Below are 12,382 nucleotides of genomic sequence, written 5' to 3' on the forward strand. Positions count from 1 at the left end.
ACCCCTCACGTCCAGCTCCACTGGTGGGGAATCTGAAAAGGAAAGATAATGGAAAAGGCAACGATCCAGTAGCAGAGGTGAAACAGAAATGGTGGGATTTCAAAAGGAGGGATTCTTAAAGAGCAGCACATCTCAGGGGAGGGATCAACTGCCAGTCCAAGTGGCAGGTAAGGCACAACACAGGCATAAATCTCAAATGTTCTTCAGTGAACAAAAGTTAAAGAAATACCTCTGATGTCTCTAAAGTTTGTTTATATCCAAAGCCCTGCTCTGTTCTTGGCCTCTGTCTCAGTCCTCTATCCCTACAGCTGAGTCGGCTGGTCAGTTCTCTGTGTATCTCAGCCCAATAATTGCTACAATCCTAAATATGTCTAATAACAAACTTAAAGGACTCTCACTGGTAAGGAATGTTGTGGTGCAAAGAGACAGCACGGTACAGCAGTGCTCCAAAATCATGGACACATTCATGAACCTAAAGGCTGGAATAATCCTGGCTTCTAGTTGCCATGTTCCGGACAGGACTGGGCATACCACAGGTCACCCCTGCATGCACCAATATGAAGCAGTTCTCCTGTGGCCATGAGGAGGAATTGCTGATCTACACATCAGACCCAGCTCTCTATCAGCCCCGTGCCCAGCACCCGTACAGGCAGCCAGTTACGGGCTTTGCTGCAGAAACAGGGCACCTGCTAACAGGAAAGATAGGAATATAGCCAGGACTTGGATAAAGGTTCACTAGCTACTATTACATGGGCCACTTTAATAACAGGTCTCACTTTTTCTTTAAACACAACAGGATCAGTGAGGTAAGACAAAAACCAGTCTTCATAAACCTGTGAGTTCCATGTGACTTTTTGAAATAACTGCATGGTACTCACAGTGATCAAACACCGGAGTTAAAGTGCAGTAGGTCACTGACTTGCAGATGTTTATAATTCCTTTAGCCCATATGCATGCTCCTTTCTGATTCCCTTACTTGGGCATTTAAGGATCAAAATGGGAGTCATTCCCCGTCAGAGCAAGGGACAAGAGGTTAGCAACATGAAGCAAGTCACAGCTTTGGAGACTGCCACTTTGTTTTCTGGTATCACTAGGTATAAAGATACCTGTAAGAGACATAAGTGACCTATTTTGCCTGTAAATTGTGTACATCGCTGTGAGCAAAGTGCTGCATGCAGGAATGGTGTTTAAGGTGGAAACAACTATAAAGATCATAGAATCTGACCTCTCCCCTTTGCTTCACACCTAAGGAAGCGAGCTGTGCTTCTTTGTACCCATTGTATTTAAAGCTTGGTTTTAAAAGAGAGAGATTTTTTTAAGCCAATTAACAACCAAGTAATATCAACCACTTAGAAACATAGTTTGGTCCATAGCCAATTCCGACTTGACAGTCTTAGTGCCCTCTCTCTTGTTTTCTCTTTTTTATTTGTGTAGTCACACGTTTACCAAGGAGATGAGGAAGTTAGTTGAGGTAATTCTCTCAGCCTGCTTTAATCCATTACTCCTCCTGTCAGCAGCTGTTCAAAGCAGTCAGCCTCTTCTCTGGCTGATAAGGACCGTTTCTGGCCAAACCAAGTTTTCCAGTGCCCTTACTGTATCTGGCACACCTTTTCCACAGCACCAACCTCGCCACTGGTGCAATCTTCTTACCGAGATCCAGTCTGAATTTAAGGCGACCTTTGGTCATCGTGGAATGGATTTATTGGGCAGAGACTGACACATTCACCAAGGTGGTGTCAGCCATTGACCTTCAGGCAGTTTTCCCATGATTGCTCTGTAGTGAACGAGAGCTTGTGTAAGGCCATGCCTACAACGCACCCTTGGTTTCCCCATGCCCTATGTCAATACCTCACAAATCTTCCAGAAACTGGACTGTAACCTAGAGTTGTTGAACACCTTGTTATAAATAATAACAGTTACGAATATTCCTCCTTTTCATCGCTAGTCAACTTAACAAACCCATCCTAAAACTTGTCAATGTATTCATTATTCATAAGTATTCGCCAGGAGTTTCCACAATTAACTTTCTGCCCCTGGGTTTTCACGGACTGTTTGCTTGTACCCTTTGTTATTTGTGTTATTGGTCACCTATGCCAGCTGCTGTTCTTTCAGCTCTGAAAGGCTGAAAATACTGTTTAGGAGGACAGCAAGCAGTAAATTTTCATAGAGAATTAGGAACTTTGCAAAAATTTATTATGCTTTTCTAGAGAAACTTTGCTTCACGAGACTCTGGCAAATGTGTAAACATGCACAAATAACAAAAATTATATGATCCCCCCCAAACCTGAACAAACTAAACCCAGGGATACTATTTACAGAAGTACTCATAAATTAATGTGGGGTTTGGAGGTTTTTTATTTTGTTTTGCTTCCATTTTTTACTTTATTTTAATTTGGTTCTATTACTTACCAGTTGCTAGATGGGCTCTGTTTAGAACACTTGTCAGGAAAATGGAGTTTTCAAATACAGGGAACTTTCTGATGACATGTCAGAAGAAATACAAAGTCATTTTGTATGACCAGTGGCTCTACCAGCATGAATATATATGATCCCTTATCTTTCTCCAATTCCATAGAGTTTAACTGAAATGTGTGTTTGCTATGTGTGGTAAAAATAGGTCCCCTGGTTTTTTGTTCATTTTTTTTTTCATGTGTACTCAAATAGGAAAATGTTGAGAAGTAATTTCATGGTCCTACACTGTAGTTATTAAGAGAGATTTGTTAATGAAGGATTGCAGCTATGGCTGTATTATGCAAAGGGGATAAGAACTGCAAAGGAAGAAGCAGTTATTCCAGCTAGGTTGATACACAGTCCCTTTCAAATCTCCATGGAGTGGAAGAGCCAATGATTGCATGACAGTTTGTCCCTAAAATTCATTTTCATAAGGAGCTCATGCCTTTTTACAAATACAATCTCATCCTCACTTTCCATAAAACATGCAACTGGATAGTCCAGCCAGACACAGAGAGAATGTAAATACTTTGAATGTAAATATTTTGAAGTAGTGAATATGCTAAATGCACAAATAATAGCCATTATTTTAGCATTTTAAAAAAGCATAGTTATATTAGGCCACACAGAATCCCTTTTAGAGCAGTATAATATTGCAGGCACTTGAATTAATGAGTGCCACATTAGGGTAGACAGGGATGGATATATAGGAGGAGGGATCCTCGGGTTCGTCAGAAGGATCTTTCATTTAAAACCATGTAAAATAAAAGCCTAAAAATAAGCAATCAAACAAAAAACCCCTGACTCATAAACAGAACCAGAAGTAGCATTTAACGTGACCTCAGCACCTCCTTCCAGATGTAAGCTTACAGCTTCAAACTGAGGTCTGAAGAGCAGCATATAAAGTATTTCACAGAGCAGAAATTAATCCTTAAAGAATACCATCTTTTAAGACTGGGATGCCAGAGGGTGGGCATGACCCTGCTCGAGCATTCACACCACTGTAGCGTAGGCAGTACAACCAGCCAGCTAGCAGCAGTCACGGCCTTACCACGGCCCAGGTCACGGCCTTAGCGACAGCCGCGCTCCCCTCACGCGTCCCTTGCCTGAGCGTGCGGATTGCAGGCCCTTTGGGCTTCCCTACGGCAACAGTTCAGCCAGAACACCCCAGGTTAATTTCTGATCACCACATTGTCCCGCCCTTCCTCCAGAAGAAAACTGGACTCATTTTTTTATCTGAAGCTTAGAAAGGGTGAGAGTTAGGGCTGCTTTTTCATGTAATCAAGAATGGTGCTGGGCAGATCACGCTCTGCTCTGAGCCAGTGGTCACTGTGGGTGCAAAAAGCTTAGCCATTTCTAGCCTTTGGGCGTGCATTTTATGTAGGGGAGGATTTAGAGCAAGCACATACATAATACCCTCCTCGTTAACATCTGTAACAATGCCTCTTTGCACACTAAGCTGCCACAGGGAAGCACTTGCACCCAGATTGCTACCATGTGCCCTCAGGCAAGGGAGGAGGTAGCCAGGGGAGGGCTAAACTAAGTTTATTTTCAGGAAACTATTTGATCCTGGTGAGCAATGCCCTCAGACAGCATTATCTACTGTTTGGAGAAAAGAACAAGAAAATCTGGCAAATGTTGGGGGAGGACATTGCTCGTGGGATAAATGCCGTGGGGGGCCACCCTCATGCTGCAGCAGTGATTTGGGAGAGAGCGCACTGGGGGTGGGGCTGACGTGAGACGTCGGACAAAAGCGAAGATAGCCAGCAGTGCTTCAGAACAACAAAGGGCTGCCCTCAGCCAGTGGTGGAGCACATCTGGCACCCCAGGAAGCTCCATTGGACACTTGGCCCTGAGTTCGTCCCAGGGATTTCTGACTGACACCACTGCAGTGCATAGGTGAGCTTCTTGATAGGTTCACTGACATTTCCTGTCACAGTCACGATGAGGTGAAATGGTAGTTCCTGCCTTGGGATGCAGCATGGCTGTGTGTGTTATGGGTACAGGACAGTGTGCATTTATACCAAAAGTGGTTAATAACATCAACTGCCACGTGCCCAATGCAGTCACTAAACTTTAGTCCGCCCTTCCGTTTGCCCAAACACATACACTCTGGCTTCCCAACTGGCTTCTTTCTATGTGTTGTCCAATGCATGTAGATACCTCCATCTGCCTGGCCTCAGATACAGTGGTTGTTGCTCCTCTATTTGATTGCCAGATGTCACTGGGGAACAAGATGGGGAGGTTCCTGGATCCTCGGGGCAAGCCGGCCGTCACCGAGGGAGCTCGCCATCCACGCCGGCCGAAGAACAGGAATCCTCGGTGCCTGCCTCTGACGAAGACTCGCCGGCCAGGACCACAGAGAGCTGGCAGTGGCCGTTGTCCTCATCTGAAACGCACAGCAACGTTGGGGAGGATTTTGAGGGATTTCAAACACCAGCGCGGACTCCGGAGTGTACCATGGACATACAGTCTCCCGGGGATCAGTCTCTCAGTAGGACTCCTCAGTTTGAAAGTGACTCTCCTGAGGAGGAGGGAAATGATGAAATGAATGAAGAGCACCGTGGTGTTGAGCCTGTCCCTAGAGATCGGGGTTGGAGGGGGCAGCCCCAGCTAACAGAGGGAGAGAAGCTATTGATGGAAACCAACAGTAGGATTGTGCAGCTGCTGGAAAATATCAAGAGGGAGCATGCACAGTCCATGGGTCTCATGTCACAGTCCATGGGCCGTATGGAGCTGCAGCTGGGCATTGTGGCTACCTCCACAAGAGCCATCCATAACTACCTGTCAGAGATTTTAGCTTTCCTCAAGCAGCCAAGGACACAGGTCCTTGAAACACGCATCTCCCAAAGAGCCACCCCCCATGTTGAGTTAACTTGTGCCTCGACATGGACTGGTGAGGACGCAGTGGCATCCTCCACTGTGTGCTTACCAGGGGCCGAAGGGACGAGCGACTCTCGAGAACCACCGCAGGCCACGCTGCCTTGTCGCAGTGGCCGGCTGCAGAGAGCCATAACCGAGAGGGCCTCGTTGCCCATGCCGACACGCCAGGCAAAAGGGGGAGGGAAGAAAAAATAACCACACCATAGGATTTTTAGGGGTTTTTTTTAATGTGCCTGTCCTTTTAATTCTTAGCCATAAGGCCATCAGTGGCAGAATTCAACCATTTCCTACATTGGCTAACATTGTATTCTGGCTGACTAGATTAGTCTAACATTTTGTAGTTTATATTTGCACTGTTAACGATGTGTGCTGCTGGTATTTGAAGAACATTTGCCTCTATTCTTTCACTTTAACTTCATACGAGCATTTTTTTACTCTGTGCCAGGCATTCATTGCTTTTCTTACAAATACAAGTCATTTCTTGAGGCAGCTGTTTTTTGAGTTTTCTTTCTCCATTATCCCATCCCCTCTGAGCAAGCATTCTGGACTTGGTGGTAAGTATACAGGTCTTGGCAATACTCGCCTCCAAAACTGTGTTCGATCAGTCTTTGCCTGGTGTTTCTGGCATGCCAGCCTGAGGTGTTGGGGTTAGCCTGTACTGGATCATGATCATTCTTATCCTCTGTGGGTCTGATAAGCTCACTTTCTAAGACCCTCGGTGGAGCTAATCCACATGTCTTGGCTATGTCGTACAATAAGTAATGTTGCCAGGATCATATCTCATACTTATCTTTTGGGGCCTGAATAGTGATGTGCCACCAGATCTATCTAGACACCTGACTCTCATTTTCAAAGTTCCTTTTCTGATGGATCTGGTGGTTTGATGGGCAGCATTATAATTTTTCCTCTGAGAGAGTCTGGGGATCTGAAACAGGAGTCACTAAGCAATGTGTTCCACGGGGATAAGAGCCATCTCCTGCAACAAATCTACTAGGAGGAGACTGTCCCCTGTAATTATGACAGATATTAATTATTTAAGAAAAAGGGAAAAAAAAAAAAAAGCAATTTGCCTAGCAGCCAGACCTCTTGAGAATGTAAAAGTCATGACATGCTGTTGGGTACTGTGCTACTATGTCTGTGATGACGAGCTTTTCATCAGAAACGACCTACATGCTGATAAAATGCAACTACGTTCTGTGCCTTTAGGCCATCTAATTTCCTGAGGGCTGGCACCCTGAGCAGAGCATGGGTGCGATTGATAACCCGCAGGGCAGATGGAAATGCACTTTGCAATAAATTCTGTTATATCTGTTGGTGCTGCCTCTCTCGGGGGAATTTAATATAGTGGCACTCAAATTGCTATATGCATGCTGAGGCATCAGACTGGCTTATACATGTGGTATCCCTGACAGTTCTCCGAAAGGATGCTGTTACCAGGAGCCCCTTGAGCGGTGGTAACTAATTATCACAGGTGTAGCATGGCTCCTGTGTTTGACTCTCAACATGCCATTGTAACTTCTTGTAAAGGTTCAGAAGAGTTTATATGGCAAAGCAGTGATGAATTCCTCCTCTGGCAAATACTAAAGAATAATTGTAGGCCTAAAAATCCTCTTCTGTGATTACAACTGAGCTGCACTCTGTCCAGTGAGCCATCGACTCTTCTTCCCTGTCTTTCTGCAAGACTGGAGTTATTCAAAATAAAGCAGATATAATACTTTGTTCTTCTACCAGTCAGCCACAAATTGCTCCCTTCTGAGTGTGTATGTGTGTGTGCTTGTGGCTGTACTTTGCTAAAGGACCGGTTTACCGATGAAATGCAGCTGGCATGGCCAACCTCCAATGTAGGCTTTTTCCTCTACAGAATCCTTCTTTCTTTCCACCTACATCCAGCTGCATTCCTTTTAAGAATACCATTGGAGGTGGGCTTCTTTGGCCACACTGTCGACACACTGCTACACCAGGTGCAAATTTTTGCACTCATTCTGTGTGTCTTTTTTATATCTCTTTTGTTAAGACTGTTTGTAAAGGTATCCTCAGAGAATTTCCAACCCAAGCTTGTAAGATTCCCCTCTCATTGGTATGAGAAATGCATGCTGCAGAGTGCTTAAGATCGCAAGGAGGTTGGGAGAGAAGCTGATTAGTAAGCCTGACCAATTATTCCAGTCTGTGCGGCCTTTCGAACACGTTCCCGATGCATACCTGGTTTGCACACTGGTTCTGCGGATATGAACAGCCTAGTCAAAGGCAAAGGCAGGTGAAAGTTCGTCCCGTATGCTTACATCTTACTTCTTTTGGATGAGTTTCAATAAAATACAGTTCAGCCAGTTAATTTTCTCGGCCTAATTAGCACATTTGATAATACAGTGAGAATGTTTTTATTTTACACAGTGTTTTCACTTCAAAAGTGTGGTGCAGTTGCGGCCAGGTGCTCAGATTTTGACGTATGCTGCAGGACCCGCCACGTAGCTGCTGCCGTTTAGGATAAATCTCGTTCAACACACTGGCTGTTTCTGTAGCTTTGAAATTTTTGTTGTAGATTTAAAATGACAACCTCCACTCTACCTTGCTTTCTGATCAAAAGCAGTAGAGCAAAAGAAGAAGCTGCACAGATGTAGCAGTGCTGCTGCTGGAAATACTATGTGAGGAACCCCTAAAGGGTTCCTTGCAAAGCAGCTTAAGCTTTAAACTGCTCTCCTATTCCATTTCTAAGTGCTTTAGCTAGATCTGGCAAGGCACGAAGCACCACTTGAATGGGAGCAGCTATAGGGTGAGAAGGACTGAGAACCCATCTACAGACAAGAAACCAGCAATAAACTTATGCAAAACAAAGTTTTTTCCAACTGGAAATAGTAGATGGTATTAAGAATTTGTACCAACTGATATTTTGGTCAGATCCAAAATTAGGATCTGACTTGTAGTATTGTCTAGCAAAATCAGTGCAGTTGGAGGGTATGTATGTTTCATCCCCAAATATTTTCATGCTTTTCAAGTGTCTGTCGTAGCCTCATCTCTCCTTCCCTGTAGCTTTTTGTTGTCTGAATGGGTATATGGTTACATGTGTCTGTTAAAAATAAAGGGGATCAGTTCTTACATGGTACATTTATAGTTCTTATTTACAGATTTTTAATACCTAGTGCTTCAGTTTCAAGAACTGCCTTCTTTCTATATCCCAAAGACCAGTTGTTTGGCTTCTGGGATGATAAAAAGGGTGGGAGAGACTTAACAGTAAATCTCTGCCCAGTTGAAGCTCTTGGTGATAGATCCCCTGAGTACGATTCTACAGTCTAGCCATATTTTTGCTGTGTAGGTCAAATGTTCATGATTACACCATTATTTTCAGATGCCTTTTGCTGAGCAGAAGTGCAGATATTTTTCTTTCAGAAGTTTGTATTACAAAGTCTTATGAAATGTGACTTGGAGTTTGTTTTATTTTTGAATACGTGTGATGATTTTAAGAATTTTTTCCTTTTCTCCTTCCACTGATGATTTAAAACACACAATAATAAAGCAGACCAATGAAAATAACTGAATGCTAAGTTCAATTGAAAGGAAACAGCAACACTACTCTTGTGAGACAGTTTTCAACAGTGTTCAGCTTACTGGTTCTGCTCAACCTTTCCTTTCCTGCCTGCTCCCTGACCCTCTGTGACACTGAAATATCCACTTATGGGACAACCTTCTTCCTAACCAGAAGGCTAAGAGTTCTTCCCTCTCTTCTTCTCCCATTTGAAATATCATCCTTGCATCAGCAAGATCTACTGTGTGGAGGGTTCAAAAGCTTTTTTCCTCCTGCCTTATTCCCATCCATATCCATATCCAGGGCCCTGAGTGCGCTGCTCTCCAATGAGAGGTAAAACCTAAATCCCTAAATCTGATATTTGGCATAGTAACACCATGTCTAGACCACCAAAAACCTGGGGATTTTTTAAGTCCGTAGAATGCTAATGAAGTAGCTGTCCTTGTTTGCTGAAGCAAATAATAAATCATTTGGGAGGTGGATCTAATTGCTGAAAAGTAACATTGCTCTGACTCACACTGTGGAATCCTAGGAGCCAGGCTAATGTATTTCACTCACATACATACCACAGGCTATATAACTAAGCCTTTTACTTTGGTGAAACTTCAAAGGAAGAGATGCTAAATTAAGATGCTACAGTGCAGTCTGTGCTTTCTTAGGAAAGCGAATGCAATGGGAGGTGTAGTAAGGAAGCCCGTTGATATAATTCGAGTTTGGATGCTAGCACAGGTTCAAAAATCGAGCTGTTCTGGTGGCTTAGGCTACTCGTTTAACTTCTCCATGCCTTAGTTTCATAGTAGTAGAGGCGGCCGTAAAGGAGCTGTCAGGCTAGAATTAGTTGATTATATGGTGCTTTGAGGTCTTCAGTCTGAGGGAGTAACAATATCTACTAAATACTGATGAACCTTGTTTGTGACCAGAGTTGGAGACGGGGCTGAAACTCACACTCTGAACTTCGGAAGATCTCGATTAAAGTTTTCCCTATATTTTATCATCATGTCATATGGTAGATCAGAATCACAAATTCAAATGTTGAAGCTCTTGTTCAGATTTGGACTTTGCCTATTTGGTCTGTTTCTGACCACATCTAAATACATTCCCAGACTGTGCAGTTATGAAAGTATAAAATACATATAAAAGTTTAATTAAAACAAATGATGCCGTTACTAATGCTAATCTAATAATCCAAGGGTGTGAATAAATTAGAATGTGATTACTTGAGGAGAATAGGCATAAAAGAGCACTTCTGGAATACTTGTTTTTGTCCAAACTATCACTGAAATTCTGGTGACTAAGTACAGTCTGCTTATCTCTATTTGAAACAGTGCTGTACAGATTCATTATTTCTAAAGGTCTTCTTTCCATTTCTATATAGATATTCTCCCTTCACATTTTGAAGGTTTGAAGAAGAGGATTGTTTTTCGAGTCACACTAAGTAAACATTAAATGCATGCAGGCTTAAAACTAAAGCATGCATGTTATGTAGCAGCAATAAAAAGTGCTCGGCTTGCACGACTTACAATGCTCAAGCGTTGCCTTGTTAAAATGCCAAAAAAACTTTTTCTTTGCATTTTTTTGAAAAGTAAATATCTTCCTTTGACCTTGCAATACTTAAATTTTCAGGTTGTGGACAAATTATATTTATTTTACTGAATACTTTTATATTACAGATAAGGTGGATGAAATAGTACCAGTTTCCAAGCCATCAAGAATTGCAGACAATGCAACTGTGGACTCAAGAGTGGCAACTATTAAACAGCGGCCTTCTAGTAGATGTTTTCCCTCAGCTACAGACATGAATGTGAGTGGTAGCTATGAAGTACTGCTTTCATTTCTGCAACTGACTGGAGGGGGTCTTTTGGCAGCGTACATGGCATACAACAGAAACTAATTTACAAAGATTGCTTTATATGCTCATTATGCTTTTATTGTCTTTTTGAGGCATGGTCTACTCTGTATTTCTAATAACGGGTTTTAAGAGAAGAGTCTACATACCCCCATAAAACTTTTCTCATTATATCCTTATATTTATTCTGAGACCATCACATCAACAACATTGCTACCTCGGTGTTATCCAAACAGATGTGAACTTGTTCTGCCTGTAGTCTGAGCTGGTGAGGTGCCAGTAACTTTGGAAATTGAAGGCATCAGCGCAACACTAAACCCAAGCTAAAAAGCTTTGCTGAAAACCAAGCTGTGCTAGTTCAGTTTCGGCAGCAGAGTTAGTGTAGCCACATAATTTCCACTAACATGAAGGTTTCTTCTGCAGCAGGTGTTTTATTATTCCTAATGGCAAATATAATACCTTGATTAAATAATACATGATGATTTGTAAGGGAAGAATTGGCATTAATACTATAGCACATCTTAAAAATTTAAATTCCAGGCCTCTGAAATTGGATTACTCAATTGCACATTTGCTCATACAGAACTTCGAATGTGGAAAACAAATTGGGGTTATTGCATTTTAGATGTATTTTTCCATTACCCATCCCTCCAAAAGAGCATCTGTCCTGATACAACAAACACTTTTCCATTGTCAGCAGCTTGGGATGGAGGAGATATAGAATAGCCCTAATTTGGCTATTCTAAGAGGCAGAAAACAAGTAGTTTTCTGATGACTTACAAGGACAGTTGAGTGTATTGGGATTCAGGTGGCATTCCTCCGTTCCAGGCTGAGATGCTGACTGCCAGTGTAACCTTGCACAAGACACCCTGAGTCTGTGAAAGAGCAGGTCTGTTCTTCAGAAGCGAAGGGAGCATGCAGCTTGGTGCAGGGGAAACGTTGGTACCTATGCAGTGTGTGGCTAGGTTTTTGGAAGCGAATGAAGCAAAATGCAATTGTTCACGCTTCATTCTCCTTATGGCACACAAAGTGTGTTGGGAACTCGACATACTGCTTTGTAAATAATTTTGACTAACTCCACTGACAGCTGTTGTCATTGTATGAGCATGTAAATAACGCCCAGCCTTCCCTTTCTCTCCACCTCCTTCCCAAAGTAACACCACATTTGTTATTTTCCGTAAGAATTCTAAGAAAAAAGGGATAGTGGATTACCAGATATGACAGAAGAGTTATTGACATGTGAGAGAAAGACTTGCATGCTTTAATGCTTCTGGGGTTTTTTGTTTGCTTTTTTGTAGTCCATGTATGAGAGACAGGGTATTGCTGTGATGACACCCACTGTACCAGGGAGTCCTCAAGGTCCTTTTCTGGGTATACCTCGGGGTACAATGAGAAGACAAAAATCTATAGGTAAAATGCTTCTCATGTATAGTTTGTTTGTGCATTAATCACATACTTTGAGTAACTTTGCTTCTTTCTTAAAGCATATTTCTCCAGCACCTTTACCTCAGTGAATGACTGCTTAATTTTTATACAAAGTTCATGGAAAAAAGAAATCTGTGTGTAAGATGCTATAATTTCCACATTCTGCTTTGATTGCAGTAGGCAAGTATTATGGAATTACAATTTAACTCCTTTCTTTCGACTGTTCCCTCTAACAAGGAAAGGCAGTGAGAAGGGCGGGG

General features: G+C 42.6%; 1 protein-coding gene across 1 annotated transcript in view; it reads left to right on the forward strand.

Moving 5' to 3' along the window:
• SHANK2 (SH3 and multiple ankyrin repeat domains 2) overlaps positions 1 to 12,382 on the forward strand; it is a gene marked incomplete at its 5' end in the record, with an annotated part of 40,646 nt that overhangs the window by 13,167 nt on the left and 15,097 nt on the right. Inside the window, 2 exons of the mRNA XM_010147605.1 lie at positions 10,522 to 10,652; positions 11,996 to 12,128. Of these exons, the coding sequence (XP_010145907.1) occupies positions 10,522 to 10,652; positions 11,996 to 12,128 (264 nt within the window). The remainder of the gene's footprint in view (positions 1 to 10,521; positions 10,653 to 11,995; positions 12,129 to 12,382) is intronic.

The sequence above is a fragment of the Eurypyga helias genome, unplaced genomic scaffold (genome assembly GCF_000690775.1).
Source record: "Eurypyga helias isolate BGI_N326 unplaced genomic scaffold, ASM69077v1 scaffold10392, whole genome shotgun sequence".
Classification (NCBI taxonomy): Eukaryota; Metazoa; Chordata; class Aves; order Eurypygiformes; family Eurypygidae; genus Eurypyga; species Eurypyga helias.